This window comes from Oryzias latipes, chromosome 23 (genome assembly GCF_053564925.1).
Source record: "Oryzias latipes strain Hd-rR chromosome 23, Olatipes_Hd-rR_3.1".
NCBI lineage: Eukaryota > Metazoa > Chordata > Actinopteri > Beloniformes > Adrianichthyidae > Oryzias > Oryzias latipes.
In genome coordinates this window covers 24,077,812-24,096,899 of record NC_136259.1, presented here as the reverse complement: position 1 = coordinate 24,096,899, position 19,088 = coordinate 24,077,812, and the positions used below count along the sequence as shown (strand labels likewise).

The following is a 19,088-nucleotide window of genomic DNA, read 5'->3' as shown; positions in this document are numbered from 1 at the left end:
GAAGGGACGTAATTGCTGACACTCCAGAAGACAAAAGGGGGGGGGGGGGGGGGAGCCAGAGGTCACCAAAGGTGATGCGCAGATGGACCGGGATAACGGTGGAGTGGAGCACTGCTGCACGCTCGAGGGCAAAGCAATAACCGGGCCGCCGATAAAAACCAATACCTGCTTATTAACTTCCCCTCTCTCCTGGCTTGTAAAAAGCCAGCGGAACAATGTTAGTGTTGCCCCCCCACACACCCCCTCGCTCTAGCTCTCCCTCCAAACCCAAGGCCCTAACAAGGAGAGATGCAATCCGAGTGGAAGGCTGGACGGGGACCAAATTGCAGAAAAGGACAGTGTTGGCAGCGTGGAGCGGCGGCGGCGGCGGCGGCGTTTGTTTGGAGTGGAAATAGTTGAGTAGCTGCTGTTTTTCCAATGGAGGCAATAAATAAGATGGGGGGGGGGGCACACTCTCATTTAGTTTCCTTAACACATAGAGGGGGCAGAAAAACTACCACCTTCCTCTAACTGATCCATACGATCAGCGCTCCCCAGCGGTCCGCTCACGGGAACAGAAACATGTCTGTTATAGTTTCATTTTGTCCCCCCACCCCCCCTCGCCACGACCCTCTTGAAGTTTGTCAAGATGTTCGCCTCGGTGACCTAAATACCTCTGACCAAGGATCCGGTCAGATGAAAGTTGTTCTCGCCGTTCTTAACGTCTTTCGTTGGGGAACGGGCGAAAAAAATGCAGTTTGAAAAAGATCGTAGAAACTACGGTGGGCGGGGCCACAAGGTCCCGGCTCCACTCCTCCAACATGGATGGGAAGGGGGGCGGGGTTACTCCACACCCCAACAGTCCCGACCGCAATTCAGAGGTGAATTTTTAATGACCTTGTGCCGCTCTGCAGAAACTATGTCCTCGAAAACGACAGATTTTTAAGTTTTGGCTAAAAACGGCGTCACTGGGAACGTTTTGACGGCAGATCAGAAGATGATCCGATTGGATCTTTAACTGAATTCCTCACTGACTCTAAAATGTTGCAAAGATGTTGAAGATTTTCATTATATACGTTTATTATTTTATTATTTTTAGCCTTTTTTCAGGTTTTTTTTTTTAATCCACCACACTTTAAATGTTGGACGTTTTTCTGAACATTTGGATGTTAACTTCTACTTTAACGATGGAGGGAAATCAATCTCACACTTAAATGGGGAAGGTGGTGCAGTGGTCAGCACTCTGGCCTCACAGTGAGAAGGTCCTGGTTTGAATCCCATCTGGGGTCTTTTCTGGGTGGAGTCGGCGTGTTCTCCTCGTTCACGCGTGAGTTTGTTTCGTCTCACATTCAAACACCTGCTTCATAGGTCAGTCTGTGTCTCCAAATTGTCCCCTATATGTGAATGTGGTTGTGTGGCGTTCAGAGTGAACGCCGCAGTCGCCCAACAGGACATGGGATAGGCTCCAGCAACCGGAGACCCCGAAAGGGATTGAGCGGATTCTGAAGATGGATGGATGGACATTGAAATAGCTCCTACATGAAGTCTAGTTAAAGCAGCCGGAGATGTTTTAACAGAGATCAAAGATTCAATAAACCAATCAGCAGAGCTAAACTTTGGCACCAAAACAACAAACCCTCTTTGTTGAAGATAAATTCACAACGGATCAAGATTAAGATTAAGAGATTAAACACCGTCATGAACCTTTTAGTCAGAGTGCTTAAATATCTGTTCTGTAATTTGACCTTTAACGAGTTTTTACAAATCCATAACTTTGTTGTATTAAATCTTCATCTTCTACAGAAAATCTGCAGACATTTTTAATCAAATCAAATCAAATCAAATCAACCTTTATTTATATAGCACTTTTTCGACAACATATGTCACTCAAAGTGCTGTGCATAAAACCATTTTAAACCATCTTTTTATGCTAGATTTAATTTTGAACCATCTTTAATGAAAGCGGAAGCCAAATAGAAAAAAGAAAAAAAAGTACGTGGAAATCTTACTGATGTTAAACCGGTTCTAATAAGGTGGATGACCTGACCTCATGACCCCTCAAGACTGGTGGTCCGTCTGGAGTGATGAAGATGAGCATCATCATTCATCCTGTTTTAGGTGAAATTGTTGCGTTAAAATCAAGACACAAATAGTAAAACTGTCACAAATGGGCCACCAGCTGCTTTGTCCAGAAATATCTGCATCGGACAGAAAAAGCTTTAATTATCAGGTGAAGGACAAAAGCAGGTAATCCAGGAGAAGAAAGTAAGAGGCCGGCACCACTGTGTGCTATCTGCTGGGGGGGAAAGTAATCACAGTCTCAGCATCTTAATAACCTTTAAAAGGTGACTTTATTCAAAAGAAATCTATTTTCATCTATTTTGGATAAAGGCTGGCATTTAAAGAACAGAAAACCTACAATTTCAGGAGTGTTTTTAAACCGATTCAAAGAGAAAAACCTGTTTTATTTCATCCTGCATCGCTCCTTCGATCCTCCGTTTGGCTTTAGAACAACAGAAGTGTCTGTGTGGAGGTCAGCAAACGTTTCTTCTCGTCTTTGGCTGATGTTTTTATACGACTCAAACTTTCTTTCATTTTGTCACAGTTTAGATGCCAACACCATAAACAAGATGGCGCTAAAGCTACAGAAAAACAGCGAGAAGAAACAGTAATTGATGTAATATTTAATTCCTTTGTAAGTGGTCGTGGTGGAAAAGCAAAAAAAAAAACGCCTTTCAAGGTGTTCTAGGTATCGTTAGAAATGAACGGAGGATGCTGAGGCGGAACGCCACGGCGGCTTCTGCATCGTTCATTAATTTCCCTCTTCAGGCTTAAATTCTTCTGTTAGCGAAGAAAATTCCAAAAGGTTTGACGTTGTGTCGAAGAAAACCTTCACATGTGATGATCCTGATGGTGGATTCAAGACGATGGAGGTCAGAGGTCATGTCCACAATCATTTTTATCTATTGGCTTGGACTAATATATATATATTTTTTAATGCTGTTGGCAAAAGCAAATGTGAAATGTGCTTGGTTTCCATGGTGATATATCATTAAAAACCACCATAACGGTGGAACGTCCATATTGATCTATAAGGTATCATTTTATAGCATCCAGCTTTCTGAGTTTTATGACCCTAAATACAGCTTTTTTATTTCTTTGCATCCAATTGTTTGAAGAACATTTTTGAACCTTTTTTCTATATTTTTAAAGATAAACAGATGTCTGCATGTGTCTGGACCCAAAAATCACCTCCGCCTTGAGAATATTTTCATGGAAACCCTATTTGTGTTCAGATTTGGACTAAACGAGCGGCACCAAAGTCCCAAACGGCGGTGTCTGTGTGCGCGGACGCACAGAGCGCCTTCATCTCTCAGAGTAATTGCAGGCCGTCATAAAGCAAACACTCCCCGCTTTCAGAGTCAATAAAAGCGGCTTCGGCTTCGGCTCTTCCGGCTCCGTAATGGCAGCGCCGCTCCCAAATCAGCCCAAGAATTAATCTGTGAGATGTAAAAGAAGGGAAATAATGAGTTTTGTGCGCGGCGAGCGAACGCGGCGTCCTGGCGGTGAAGACGGTTTCTCAAGAACAACAGCTTTTACTGCAGTCGTCCCTAATGACACGCTAATGAAGCCGGCGGGGGGGGGGCTGTCTGCACGTCTCGCCTGGAGAGGCATGTGTTCATCTCCCCAGCTCTAATGGTTCTGCCCCCCCCCCCACATACACGCCACTGTAACCCATGTATCGTCAGGAAACAGGCCTCACACCCCCAGAGAGATTTGAAGCCCCCCGCTGCCCGGCTCTGACACCCCACACACACACACACACACACATACTTTTATGTATGTGGTTGAATCCTCCTCTTTCACCTTTTACCCCCCCCCCCCCCCCCCCCCCGCTCTAACCCCCACGCTGCGATGAACACAACACTCGGCGAGCCCGTCGGCCCGCCTGTCAGACAAGGTTGTTTAAGATTTTTCCACTAAATTGAACTCTTTCATTAGAGGCTGACAGATGTCTAAATGCACACCCCCCCCCCCCCCCCCCACACACACACACTTTCACAATCGCCCCGCCACGAGCCTTCAGGTTTCTGCTCAGGCTGGGGAGGCAGAATGGAAGGGAGGGGTTGGAGCTAATTTAGGACGTGTCCTCTAGAGCGCCCTCCGGCTCGGAGAACTTCCCTCTTTCATCCCTGTTTTCTTCCTCGTCTCAGTCAACCTCCTGCCTTCCCTTCATCCCTCTCTTGCCCCCACTCCTCCACCTACCCCCCCCTCCCCTCTTTGTAAGGAAGGATGAAACGCGCTTTGATTCGCGTTCTCTCCCAAGGATGTTTCCTTCTGACACTGAGAAAAGAGGAGGACGACGAGGTTGTCCTGTCCTCCACGTGGGCCGACCGGGCCTTTTCCTGGAGCGCCAGGCTTGATAAGAGGCGCCGCGCTCATTAAAGGCCGCCGCCACACGGAGAGACCGCACACGCTTCCCTTACCTTTCGGTTTCGGAGATAATTAGCGACTCTGCGGTGCCACAATCCTCGCCTGAGGTCGCGTGTTCAAACATCCACATGAAAGACTTTGATCATGAAGGATCTCCAGCAGGTTTGGGAGCAACAGGCGGCCATGTTGCTCCGGTGCAGGGATGTGAGGAACCCTGGGAAGTTCAAACCCATTGCCACGCCCCCTTTGGACATCCGTACTGGAAAAAAGTTTTCAAGAAAACTCAACAGTTGTTGCCTGTTAATGGAGATCTGTCACTACATTCTTTCCACATCTGTAGAGTTTAGTTTCACGTCTCTTTTTTATTTCACTTATGTGTTAAAGTTGATGAAGGAGAAGCAGGTTTTTTTTCTTCCAGCACTTTAATTTGATCCATCCAGAGTTGGACCCGTTGTCATGTCTTTCATGAAGGTCCATCCTAGTTTGAGTCCAGATGTGACAGTAAAATCTGTCTGATTAGTCCACAGATTATTTGTCCAGAGGTTTTAGGGATAGTCCGGATCTTTCTTTTTCGTGTGGCTCAGTTGTGTCTTTTTCCTTTCAAACAAACCATTTTTGTCTTGGATTTCTTTTTTGAAAGGCCTTAGCCACATTTACTAGTGCTGGTGGTTTGGGGTTTTCTAAACCAGTGGGGGGTAGTACTGTAGAGAGTGTGCCTTTAGGCCCGTACACACCGGGACGAATATTCGCCAGGCGTTATTCGCCAGCGTTTTTCGCCACGTTTTTTGTGTTCACACCCAGGCGATTTTCGCTGACGATGAGTGGAGTGAACATGCAATTTCATTCCCTGACATTAGATGGCGCTTAATGTAAAACAGAAATACTCCTGTACACAAGGTGGCGCTGCGCAACTTTACGCTTCTTAAAGTCGCTTTTCACTCAGAAGAAGAGAGCAAGTATTTACACGCTTGTCAGAATCAAACAAAGAAAACATGAATATTTCAAGCACCAGTAGCTCCAACTGGTGCTTGGTTCGGGGATATTTTAGAATGTCCATCATTATTTCTTCGCGGCAGTGTAGACGCTACTTGGCGTCTATCTTCTTCGCTGGTATGTGTGCTCAGCAAGGCAGTTTTGTGTTTGAGCGCCCCCAAGTTGTGTTTTACTGTAACTTCAGAAGCTCCAGACACGTGAGCAAAAGCGCCGTTCTCATTGGTCGAGTAGATTTCGACGCGACGCGTCGAAAAAAAAAAACGAACCCGAGGCGTTTTTTTTTTTGACGCTTTAACGCGTGGCGTTTTTTCGCGTCGATGTGCACACTCTCGTTGGTGCCCTTTGTTTAGTCACGAGGCGTTAAACGTCGGCGAAAATCGCCGGCGAAATTCGTCCCGGTGTGAACAGGCCTTTAAGCTACTTACACACCGGGTGTGTGATGCGGTTCAGGGATGCACTGCTCTTGAACATGCGTTTCTTATACAGTGTTTACACTGGACTGTCACCACCTGATACTAGAACTAATCCACCACCTACAGTTGGAAGAGTCTTGGTGTAAAATGTCCAAGTCGTGCCAATCTGTTGATTCTTGCTTTTGATATTTCTATCACTGCTCAATTTGGATAAATGAAAGTATCGTTGTATCGTTCCAGCCGGACACAAACCGCACTTATTAATTTCTCCTCCATGATCAATTTTCAAACGGTTGGTACTTCAGGAAATTAAAAAGTTCACTATCCATACGTCACTACCAAATCCAAGTCCCTGATTGGTCAAAGTTGAACTGGTTTAACGTTCAACGCGCGTTCAGAGGCCATGCGATTTGTATGTAGACTCAAAAACTTGCGTGGCGACGCGTGAACATGAGTGTTTTGAACTCAGAACCCTGAAACGTTTACATCAAAAGCAGTCACTTGAGCCTGGGTTTCCAAGCCCGGTGTGAACATAGAATTACAGTCCCCTTGAAGCTCATACAGCCACCTTAAGGGTCGTCGTTGAACCCGTTGTGGCCCACGAGACGAAAAGTTTGCCCAACTTGCTCCAGTTGCTAGTAAGATCCGAGTACTGAGCCCTTTTTGATCGCACGCTAATGCTGTGCAGTGATACGTCAGTGCTCCTAGAACGCCAGTAGGATGTCCACAAACTACCTTCTGTCTAAATTCCTCATTTCTAACAGTCAGGCTGTTTGCAAAGAGACCATGTGACCAGCACTAACGGGGTCCTTGTGCTGTCTGCAGGATTCAGATGGAAAAATCTGTACGACACACCTGCATCTCTCCTACTTCACCCTGACTGGCCCTTGTTTGTTGGATAAATGTTCTCTGCAATTGTCGCCTGCAGCACCAAGTTCACCAAGCCGTCTACGACCTGTGTGCCTCCCGTATAATTGTAATAATAAACTTTATTTGTATGGCACTTTTCAAGATGAAAAATCACAAAGTGCTTCACAGTAAAACACAGAATATAAAAGAATTAAGAAAAGAAGCCATTTTAAACAGATAGGTTTTTAGCTGCTTTCTCAAAGAAAACACTGAGAAAATACTCCACCTGTTGGTGCAGTTGAGATAAAGGCCGAGAACATTTGGTTGCGAGGCCTTCGCAAACACGTATTCACCGCCATTCGCCGTCCAAGCAAAGCAGCAAACATCAACGGTTCCCTCCCACACTCCTTTGATCAAATGAAAGCCCTCCTTCAGAAGGTCTGTGAGGGTCACGCTCCTTTCAGCAACAGGTCACATCAAACTGGCCTTCGTCATGGTGGCGAAACCGTTAGCCGACATCATCCCCACTTCATTAAGCTGGGTAAACAATTAAGCCAGCTCATGTGAGCAGAATGATGGAGGGGTTTAGCATTAGCTAAGCTGCGTCGCCTCTCCACACTCAACTCCTCTAAGTGTTTAACATAGTCTGGCTGCCTTCGCCGCCCACCCCCTCCCCTCCCCTCCCCTGCCCGCCATGAATCAATATGCTTAAACGCCGCCACCAACTTGCAGAGGGAAGAGGGGTGAGGGAAGTTAATTGAAACACAAGCGATTAATATTTTTTCCGTTAAATAAGAGTGTGCCGGCGCGCGCGTGGCTCGGGCGCATCGATGAGGTTTGGGCACCTCCTGCGATAGCATTTAGGTTTCTCTGCAGCAATTACAGCCTTTAATTGAATTGATTTCGATAATGAGGCTCAGTAATGACGACGCGGAAGAGGCGGGGTGCGGGCACAGACGCGTGCGTTTCAGGATTACAGAAGGGAAACGTCTAAAAGTGCTGCCTGCTGGTCAGCCGACTCCATCAGGCTTCTCAGCACCACTGGTCCGAGGTGTAACCTTCAGCTCGTTGCATAATATCCTCCAGGTCAGAACGCATGAATGTTTGATGACACATGGCTCGCTACATGATAAATATAACATCCCATCCTGGAGTATAACTCTTTTGGCTTTGACTCCACCTGCGACCTTTTCCTCCATCCTTGGGCGCCTACGGCGGCAGCCGTATGGATCCGTGGACTTACACAGATCTCCTAAAGGGCGGAGAAGCCGTGGATCCTCATGGTATTGGTGGCCTGTCTGCCTCCGGAGTGGTAATTGCAGAGAACCCCTTTGTGATGGGGCAGTGACATGTGTAATGGTCCTGCACCTGAACAAACAACGCGCATCGACCAACGTGCTGTGCGCATAAAGCATTCCTCCCCTCGCCGCTGCGCAATAACCCTTCTTTAATGACACCTCGCCGCTCAGCTTTTTACTTCTCAGAGCCGCCATTGATCAGCTTTGATTACATTCAGATGTTATCTCTGCGGCGATGCAATCTGCTTTGATTGATCGCCTGCATGTATCTGTATATCTGTGAGGCAGGTGTTAAGAATCACTGAAGACATGCAAACCACAGGGAACCTGTGTTTTATTCTTATGGGAAACTTTATAAATAAAGTTATTTAGATGTTGAATACAACCGTCAATGGTAAGCGTCTTGCAGAGTTGTGGGCGTTTGTGGATTGTTGATACAAAAAGACACGAAAGACACGAGGGTATCGGGTCAAAGCTGTGAGTGTGAAGTTACTGAAAGGATGCTGGGAAATAAAATGCAGGATTTTAAACTCTCACCTTCCAGGCAGATGAGGAGAATCTGGGTTTGAACTTTGGATTTCCAAAGCAATCCAGCCGAATCAGCTGCAGGAAAATAAAGAAAAAACTTCTATGACCCGGGGATTAAGTATTTTCTCCTCGAGTGACTTTCTTTTTACTTTATCCACTTGTTTCTATTCCATAAGAAAAATTAAGTGTTGTATATTAGGGACTCTACGTTTCTTCAAAGTATAAGTCGCAGCAGCCGAAAGATGCATGATTAAGAAGGAAAAATCGTATATAAGTCGCACTGGAATAGAAGTCGCACTCTTGGGAAAGAAAATGCGAGGCTTCTAAACAAAGTGCAGGACTTGCGCACAGGAAATCAGGGTTCAATTCCCTGGGTGCTCAATGAGTTTTACCCAGTGAGGGTTCTTGGGAAAGTCCCTCCCTGCTGCCTAACAATAAAATACAGATGCTAGATGCTCCTGCTGTGTGTGGGAGGAGCTACCATCAGGTTTTAGCCTGATCGCTACATTGAAGCGTTGACTGTACATGTTTAAGCACTTGTCCATGAGATCATTCAGTCTTTGTTATTTTTTTGCCATGAGTTTCCCCATCTACTGCAGGAGCTGCGTCTGACGGCGCTTTCAGCGGTACTTCCATCTCTGTGACCCAGTTTGACGACGTATTAGTCAGAGGAGGGAAAAATAAAAACATTATTTATTAAGTCAAAATTGCAAAAAAGAAAAATATAATGAAGTTCAGGAGAAGAACTACATCATCCTCTAGCGGTTGTTAGCAGAAAACGGATAGTGGTAGAATAAAATTAATGTATGAGCGAATATTTGTCCATCCATCCATCTTCTGAACCTGTTTTATCATTTCTGGGGTCACAGGGGCCAATATTAATGAGTATAAGTCACACTCCTTATACACAGAAAGAAACGCGGCCTTTAGTCTAAAAAATGGCATTAGGCAACCTTCTGAAAAATGGAGAAACCAAAATATTAAAAAACTAGAAGAACAAAAATAATTTTTTTGACCATTTAAATGCTTTTAAATGTGTTGCATTATCTTATAAATGTTATCAATAATTATGATTTTGATCCTCTTAATTTCTTGATTTTCTTTGATGTGTGAGTGTCTTGGCTGTTTCTGCCTCTCTAAATGTTTCTACAAATTTTCCTGATTTTGGATTAGAGCCTTTCCGGGACGGAAACTCAAACGGCTGGAAGTTCTTAGAGAGTTTATATTAAATTCTGCCTGTGGATCCATAATCGTCATGTCAACGTCTTCGCCAGCAAACCAAGTCCCACAGCCATCCCAAGACGGAGCAATATCGACTCCCTCCAAACGGATTTGGTTTAACATCAACATCTGGGTCTCTTTGAGGCTTTGATCACTGCAAATGAAAGCTGAACTCTTTAATCCAGGCAGCCACATATGAGCCGGATATTATTAATCTATTTAAAATTCATCGGAATCTGAAAACGGGGATTTCAGCATAAAGAAGCAGAAGTGAGTCCTCACTTTGCATCGGGGGGAAAAGGAGCAGAAAATGTTTCCCACTTCTAAAAAGTGTCAAAACACAAGAAATCTGAGGATCACAGGAGAAGTTTGGCTGAAATCTAGTTGAGGTTTTGGGTTATAATAAATTCAATGGTAATATATATATAAGTATATTTACATATATATATATATATATATGTATATATGTATATATGTAAAAAAAAAAAGAAGAAAAAATCACACAAACATTCAACAGTGTGAATGATTTTGGCCACACAGGTTCCAAAAATCCAAAGTGTTTTACTAAGCCTTTCTCCCAATGTGGGTGCCGCCCATTTCATGACATCATTCTAAAGTTGGCCTCAGCAACATTTCTGTATTTTTCCCACGAAACAAACAACATCTGAACTTTTGCAAAGGTGGATGTAAATATTGTTCATAGAGAATGAAAGCGTTCAGCTGATCACTGCTGGCTGGGGGCGGAGCTTGCTTCTGTTCCTCACGTTGTGATGTCACAATGTGAGAATGCGCTGGTTTTCATGTGTTGGGAGGGGCTTGTACACAGAAAGCAGGGTTTTAGAGAAAATACTCAGAAATGCGTGAATGGATCAAAATACCACTTTGGGGTTGTTTTCTGTGAGGAATTAAAATTTTAATACACGTAGAAGCCCAAAAAAGTTGTTTTTCATGATTTAGGCGCTTTAGAACCATTTCTCATGAAAAAGGCAGAGATTCAATGATTCACTTTCCCCACAATTCAGTTCAACGGTGTAAAATACGTTCCAGTATAAAGCGATTGTTGTAACGTCCCAACTGCACACCTCTGAAAATTAATATCTCAAACTGTTCTTTATGCATTTAGGTAAAAAATTTGATTTTTGACAGTTTAACTGCTGACTGTAAACCAAAATAACATATATGTTTTACATTTTTTATCAAAGTAAATGTGGCATGAAGAGGTTTGGACTGGAAGATCCAAAGATCTATTCAGTTTAACTCTGTAGAGCTTAATGGATCCAGTTTGACCATTTTTAAGAAGAAAATTGTTTTTCTTTCTTTTTTATTCTATTTTATTTTTTGGCTGCTGTTAGTTGTTGCAACTCTAAATAAAAAACGCAAACAAACAAAAAAGTCAAATTCTTGACTTCTCCAGGGTTAATTGTCATTAGAAAACACAGACAAATGACATTTATGGCGATATTTTAGAAGTTTTTCAACGTTTCTGATGCTCTGTTCATGTTCGTCCATCAGGTTAAACTATTAAATCATTTTGTTCTCGTCTCCGTTCACATTTCCATAAATATTGACTCGTTTGAACATCTACTTGTGTTGTGATCTGAACGTGTTGTTCGGCGAAGACGCTGCGTCTTTGGACATGAGGCTGTCTGGAGGTCATACTTGTGCTTCCCGCCTTCATGGGTGCTTTTTTTCCTCACAAACGCAGTGTGAGTAGGTGTGTGCGCACGTGTGTGTGGTCTCGGCAAGTGATATTGAATTCCGACTGTGAGCGCCATCTGTCTGACTTTGACCCGGCGGCTCACCGTCACACCTCCGGCGGGGAGGGAGGGACAGAGTGGGCGTGTTAGCATCCGTCCAGCGCTGGTTCTCAATCCTGTGAACTGCCTTCAACGTCGCCAGCCGCCGGCGGACGGTTCACCCGTCTCCTCGCACCACAGTCCTGTCATTTGGCTCCAAGACCGGTCGACCTCTGACCTTTAAAGGATCGGCGAGAGGCCGGGGAATAATGTTGGCCAAGGGGCTGTGCTTAACATTTAGGAACAGTTGCATCTTCTGCACCTAATGCACTAGCTGGGGGAGGGGGGGGGGGGGGGGGCAATTATGAATCAGCCCGGGGCGGGACGGGGGTCCTGAGCGCACGTCAGCTTGCTGGGATTTTCGGAACACGATGAGATCAAAACAAGGGAGGTAGGGAACATTTTATCAGCCAGTCTGAAGGACAGACACCTCGGTGGATGGGGGGTGGGGGTGGGGGCTCCTTTGACTAGAAGGTCATAAAATCCATCATGGCTGCCCGCTGCACTCTGATGCCCCTGCTTAAGGTTGAAATCGTGTGGTTTTCATCGGGCCGTGATTTGGCGATACGTATCGCGATATGCGTCTCCATCTGATCAATCCCGATGTATTGCAACACCATAACAGAGACGATAGATCGTGATTTCTATTTTAGAAAAAAATGACTTTGAAAAGTTTTGTTGGAATTCTGCTCATAATGTATTGTTGCGATCGTATGGGATAACGTCCGGGGTGTTGGACGCGCTACGACAGCACTCGCACCTGGACACCACCAAGAGGGCAAATGTTTTTACGGCTAAAATAAAGGACAGGATGGTATTATTACTGCGGGTATCGAGCCTGAAGGGAAGTTGATCGAATTAGCTTGTGCAAGGGTCAGTTGAGACCCGCAGTTAACTGCTTGTTTCAGGTTAGCCTTCACCTCTAGTCCATCACGATGAGCGTGGAGGTTAGTCGTGTTTCCTCAGCACAGTGTTCCCTCGCTATACCGCCAGTCATCTTGATTGGTTGTAGGCCTTTGTTGATCTCCTCCATGTTGTGTCTCCAGTACAGAATGCATTCAGTTTGTCTAAACCAAATGGATCTTTGATCTGGATCACATCTTTGTTTTAATATTTTATAATCCTGGAAGTATTTTTCTGTGAACGTTTGAACTTTGAGAGTTTAAACTAGAAAGAAAAGTGTGAAAATGTTCACGTATGTCTGAGAAAAGTGGATAAAGTGTGTAATGAGGAGTTTTATTGCCCTGAAACATCTGTAATCCTATAGATTTCACCAATGGACCTCAACTCCCACAATAAACAAGGGAACACTGGATTTCCTTCTGGATTGACAGTTTCCGCACGGCATGGCTGTTGTAGTAGTTCAGCGTCTCGTTTCACCGTCTCGTCTATGTTTAGAGCCGTGACCACTGCCTTGTAACAGCAACCATGACACTTATGCTAGGTTGATAACAAACGCGATTCGCATGCCAAATACGTGTCTCTTTTGACGCGTCCAATTGGCTGCTTGATACATGGCGAGCTACAACATCTACTGCATGTTCTGACAGACGCTTTCAGCGGCACTTCCATCTCTGTGACCCAGTTTGACGACTTGGGAAGGAACTTTTCATTAATGTCTCAATGCAAAAAACCAAATAGATCATAAAGTTCATTTTGGGTTTGGATTCAACCTATTGATCTCGGCATCAACAAGTCACAGATCAGTCCTGATTGGTTGAGGCGCCTACGCGTCTTTTCGCCAAACTTTAGGTATTTGAACTCGGGAATTATCGCAATGTGAGAACGACCTCTAGTTGTCTCTGTGCATAGACTTAACATTTAAACTGGACCGCCCTGTGCAGCGACGCGCACTCAGCCTAAAAATGCAGATTAATGTGTGATCATCTACCGACATGCTGGTTCGTTGCAGACCTGAAAGAGCCCGAATGTGGTGCACTGCCACCTAGTGGTGGGTGGTTTAAGAACACTAAAATAAGAACTAAATACTTGCTTACAAGTACAGAATACAAAATTGTTTCCACTGCATTTAAAATAGATACCATTATTGCCAAATGAGATCTTGTGATAATTTACAGAACATCATTTTTTTCCCCCGTGTACATCTGAGAAAGCTCCGCCCACCACCACTTCTGACGTTTAGTTTAGTTTTACTGTGACAAGAGGAGGATCATTGAGATTATTGTTGTTTATTGATACACAAAGCTGATCCCAGAGTACAATAACTGCAGTCCAGTAATTATGAAACCAGCTATTTATAGCAGGTGAGTAATAATTAATGGCTTCTCCGTCATTGTTGAGCAGCTGTTGTTCTCAGCCCCTCATTATTAGCATAGCGAGGGGGGGGGGCTATCAGGTCACACATGAATATGGAAATGCAATCATAATCAACTGCCAGAGAAAAGCATTTTACAGCAGCATATCTGTGTAATAAAGATATTTAAGAGGAAAAAACAAAGGATGACCGTGGAGCTCGTCGCAGATGCATTACAAACAAATAAAGAGCCTCTTCGATCTCAAACCAACTTTTCCTGCGTTTGTAATCAAACTCCAGGAAATTACACTCAATCCCGCTTTATTAGCTAAACAGATACCATGCAAAGCTCCTTCAGCTTGTTTTCTCCAGTCAGTAAATCATGTGATTAACTATGGCGCAGAGGCTTGGAGTGGTTCCTGAACGCCTCTTTAGCCGAAGTCTTCCCAAAGAGACGGGGTGACTTTGGGCTTTAGTGGAGGCTTTCAGGGCAGAACAGGTAAACAGGACGTAGATTTTGGTGCGATTTGCGAGTCCATGTGCAGGCAGATTCCCGCTGAGCGCATAACAAACGGCAGACTGTGGCCTTCCAGGCCGGAAGAATCAGCACTGAGGAATTGTGGGATACTGGAGGAGAGTTTGTGCTTTGCTGGTCTCAGCGGGAGCTTTCAAGATCAAACATGTCGACAGCGCCGCTGCCCGCCGGGCCTTGTGGGTAGACAGACCTGAGGAGGAGCTGCCTGAAAGGCAGACAGTATTTTTTTTGTGAGTGGGAGGACTGTGTGGCAGGAGTGAACGGCGGCGGCTGTCATGCCTGTTGTTGTTTTTTGTTTTTGCCTTCAGAGGACACTCTTTGAAATGGATTAACACAGACTGACTTGATGTGGCTTCCAGGTCCGCTTTGACACGACTTTCTTTCGTTTGATGTGACTTCAACCCACGCCGCGGCGTCCCTGCATCTGTCCTTGTGTCAGTGATACTGTACGGACGCCGGCGCCCGGAGCACCGCAGACTATTCCTGTCCGCCCCATTTTCACTTCGCCCTGTTTTCTTTTTTTCCCTCATTTGTTGTTTCCCTGTCGAAAGCCTCTCATTCCCCTCTGTTCTTTTGCTGTCCTTTTACATCCGTCTCCCTCTGCCGTGACTGCCCCCTTCAGGCAGGTGTTGGAACGTATCTGTAAGCGTGGATGTTGGACAGGCCTTTGAGAAGGGAGAAAAAAAAAGGTGATAAGAAAGAGAGCAAGACGAGGGGAGAGTCTGGATAAAGGTGTGTGATAGAATTGGAAGATCAAAGCCCTCTGTCATCGCGTGACTGAGCCCAGAGGTGTAATGGGTGAGACGGGGCGCGCACACTCTCGCACAGACTCCCTCGTACACACTCGCAGCTGGTATTTGACTCCGAGTGTGATTGATACCGGGCTAGATTTGGAGAATCACTGTCATTCGTCTCTCCGCAGATCAAACAGCCACGTAATCTCCCATAAAAGAAAGAGAGATGGAGGGAATAAAAGGGGACAAAGGAGGAGAGTTTGGAGGCGGCTGAGAGCGGCGACAAAGCCCTCTCGTCTCGCCAAGTGTTTTTGTGTGTTTTTTTTTCTCCTTTATAAAAGCAGAGCCAACACCTCAAACACACGTCTATCATTCACCTCCATTTAAGCGTCAGACACCAGAGAGACGAACAGCAGCTTCAAACGACGGGTCTGTCTTTATCTGGATATCAGATGTTTGAATTAGGAAGGCATGCGTTGCATCAGAATGAGCAGGAGATGCATCATCCTCCCGGAAAAATACAGAGACGCCGCTGCATCCTTTTCTGTCCTCGAGCTGCAGAAAAAAGGGAGACAAATGCTAAAGTTTGAGGCCAAAGCCATTTCTTTACTTCTGTCAAATTACAGATTATAATGACAAAGAAAATTAACATTTCAAGAAACCCCATTGAATAAAAAATAATAAACATTTTTTGTTTTCCTTAAACAGGTTTAAACAACAAGAATGCTGAGGCTTTAGTAAAGATTTCCGTGTTTATTTTCCAAAGTTTAAATGTTCAATCAAATTCTGATCAAAAGTTTAAGTCAAGTTTTTAACTTGAAGTGTCAAGTTAGGTCCAAGCCCTAAATGGTTTAAGGCAAAGGGTCTTATTTTGTGGTACAGGTTTGGCCAAGTCGGACCTGAAGTATTTGAGAATCAGGTCCAAGTCATGTTAGATCAGACTTGGACCTGCTTTAGTCAAAATAGAAGCAAGTCCAAGTCTGATCTAAAGCAAGTCTTTGGGTGTATTCAGACTGGAGAAATCCTTAGTCCCGGATCGAGTTCTGAACCTTGCGTTTGGTCTGAATTCAGACTGGCATCATGTGACCCGTTCTGTTCCAGACCAAAGCTTGGAAACAAAACCATGTGACTAAAGATCTCCTCAGTCATTGGCCAGGAACTACGAGGGCGGATCAAACATTAAGAGAAAGACGGACGTGGTGTGCTTTTCAATTCTTATCGGGACGGTTAACTTATTAAAACTTTACATGTGGATTACCAGATGACCTGGTTCCACTTGGCTGTATTCAGACTGAACATTTAGTCCGGATTATTGGGGAAAACAAACTCTGGTTGACTTTAAGCCGACAAAATGTGTCCAGTCTGAATGCAGATCTAGAGTCTTTGAGAAACAAGTCCGAGTCAAATACCAAGTCCTTGATCACCGGTTGAGTTTTCCATAAACTGATCCAAGTTCAGGGTTTGGTTTAAGAAGCTAAAGTCACATTTCATCAAGTAAATAACAGTTAACTCACGAATAGCTGAGCTCAGGGCTTTTACTGAAAACCCAAAGGTAACTCATAAACCTTTGGTCTACACTAATTCTTGAACTCTTCAACTCTTTACCTGGAAGAATAAAACAAACCTCACGTTGACATTTAAGGTCCAAGTCACGTCCTGAAGTTTGGATAACAAGTCTTCTGTTTAGCACACAGATTTGGATAAATACATTTTTGGGAGTCAAATTCTTGTAAGGATTTCTGTGTTGTGATGATTTCCTGGCCGAGACTCAGAAACCCTCTAGTTGTCTACTCCAACCGTCTCTGTGCTGCTGGTTGGTGTTTGTCAGCCGGAGTCTTTCTGTGTGGAGTTCCTGTGGGCGGCGTGGGGGTCGGCCTGCCCCCGCCGCTGGAAGACACGTTGGATTGATCGGAAACACTGCTCTACTTCTCTGCTTTCACCGGCAATTGATTTTTCTCTTCCCTGATGGCGTTCTCCAGAACGACAAAGCCTGGATTCAGGCGACTCGGAAAACAAAGGGAGGAAGAGCACCTTTGCTTCTCCGAGGGTCTCTGGGATTTAGCTGCACTCCCACCTTCAAAAGAGAGGAGCTGGTTTGTCATTTGAGAACTCGAAAAACTTCAGATTAGATTAAACAAATGTAGGCTCCCCTGATTTTGAGGGGTTTTTACGTGAAGGAGGAGTTCCTACAGACGGGTAGATCAGGACGGTGTGGACATGTGGTCAGGACGCCTTCAGGTTAGGGTCAGGCTTCCCGGTGGAAGTCTTTTGGTTGGATCTCAGTGGGAACGGGCCTCATGGTCAACCCAGATCCTCGGACAGATCGTCTCTTTCAGCTGACCTTGGACGCTGCTGCGTTCCCATGAACTAGTCGGAGGAGGCGGACGCTGCTCACAGAGCACAGACGAACCAATGGAGGACTGGAACTAGCCATTTGGAAGGACGACTCTCTTTTCCAACTTGTGGAGACATGTCGGCTTTAAAAGCGACTTCTGTTTCATCGTTTCTCAGCTGTAAATTGTCATTTCTGCTGTTCATGAAATGTTTTCCTTTTGTTTAAATGTCTGCGCCTTTGTCAACAGAAGCCCAACTCGTTAGCGTGGTTTGTCAGGTTTAGGTGGTTCATTGTGGACGCCGACTCTTCCATTATCTGTTTGAAATGTGAGTGGATGTTACCGTAGAAAACAATGAAGGCGTCATGGAAACGATTTTTACTGTCCTCATGAGTTTGCATGAATAAAAAATGAATTTAACGTGAACAAAAGGTGAAATTATGACAACAAATCAAACAATTCTTAAAATGTAGCATACAAAAAAACAATAGCAATAATGCCAAATACTTGTGCATATATTTGTATTTGTAGAATTAACAGAGATTTTCTCCTGCTTATTTCTTCACAGATGCACCACCCTATTCAGATGAAGCCTGCAGACAGTGAGAAATCTAACGGTGAGTGGCTCCGCCCACAAACGCACACGCACCACCAGGCGGCTCGGTAACGTCCGTCTGCTGCAGAGAGAGCGCGGCGTCCAGGAGGAATTCTGATTTTCTTCTTGTTTTCTCTCGTATGTGGAATGAATTATTTAGACTCTTCCAGTGGAGGTCAGAGGAAGTTGAATCGTTTTAGCCTTGTGCTGAGCGGGCGCCCGGCCCCCGCCGCCGCGCGCTCAAACAAACGCTTCACACGCACTTTACTGTACACACACACACACACACACACACACACACACATGACTGCATTAGTTTGACTAAAAAAAAAGTCTGTCCTGAAGCCTCCAATACTTAAGTGCATCCTGGAGACAGGAAACTCCACAGGAAGTCCCTCATTTGTTTGAGTGACACATGTGCCACTATTTTCTATCCATCCAGGTATCCATGACTGATTACCTGGTTCAGGTGTGTCCAGTCAATCAGAACATACATGCGTAATACAGTCCTCGAGGCGTGGAATTGCCCTGACCTAGGCCTTCGTGTTTTTTTTTTAAATGAGGCTGTTTGGAAATCATTCCCTTTTTGGTTACACGTTATTTGAAAAAAGGTTGATTTGGGTGTAATTGGACAGGAATTTACTGGTGGTACTCTTCAACTAATGCTGACGAAAAATGATAAAGACTCACTCCAATCATACTTATATGTATTTTGAAAGTGGTTTTTTAATCATGATTACGCCGTTTTTAGGAAAAAATCCCCAAACCTGTCATTCTTTGGGACAAAGTTTGTGCAGAGTGGAAGGAGTTCATTAGAAATTTGCCTCTAGTTGTGGGTCGTACCATTGGTGCAGAAGTAAGCCCCCACTGATGTCCCATCATTCCTTTGTTTACACTTTCTCCTGCTAGCTTACAGTCTGTCACAACCCCAACTAAACATTACTGTGGCATTGCAACAGAAACCAAAAGCAATATCGGAGCTGTGCAGCCGCACAGTTTTGAAAAAATAGACGTACATGGAATTCTTTGTCTGGCCCCGCCCATTTCAGTTGCTGCGTCCAACTGAGCTTTTTCAGATGGCGGGTTTTCCTCTGCTCCTGACATATCTTGATTTGAATAAAGAATT

At 44.7% G+C, this 19,088-nt stretch overlaps 1 protein-coding gene across 42 annotated transcripts in view; it reads left to right on the top strand.

The window, feature by feature from the left end:
• Window positions 1-19,088, top strand: part of celf2 (cugbp, Elav-like family member 2) — a 274,640-nt gene that overhangs the window by 205,129 nt on the left and 50,423 nt on the right. For all 42 annotated transcript variants that reach the window (XM_078942000.1, XM_078941996.1, XM_023952426.2 and 39 more), the window contains one exon: window positions 17,936-17,984. In XM_078942000.1, the coding sequence (XP_078798126.1) occupies window positions 17,936-17,984 (49 nt within the window). The remainder of the gene's footprint in view (window positions 1-17,935; window positions 17,985-19,088) is intronic.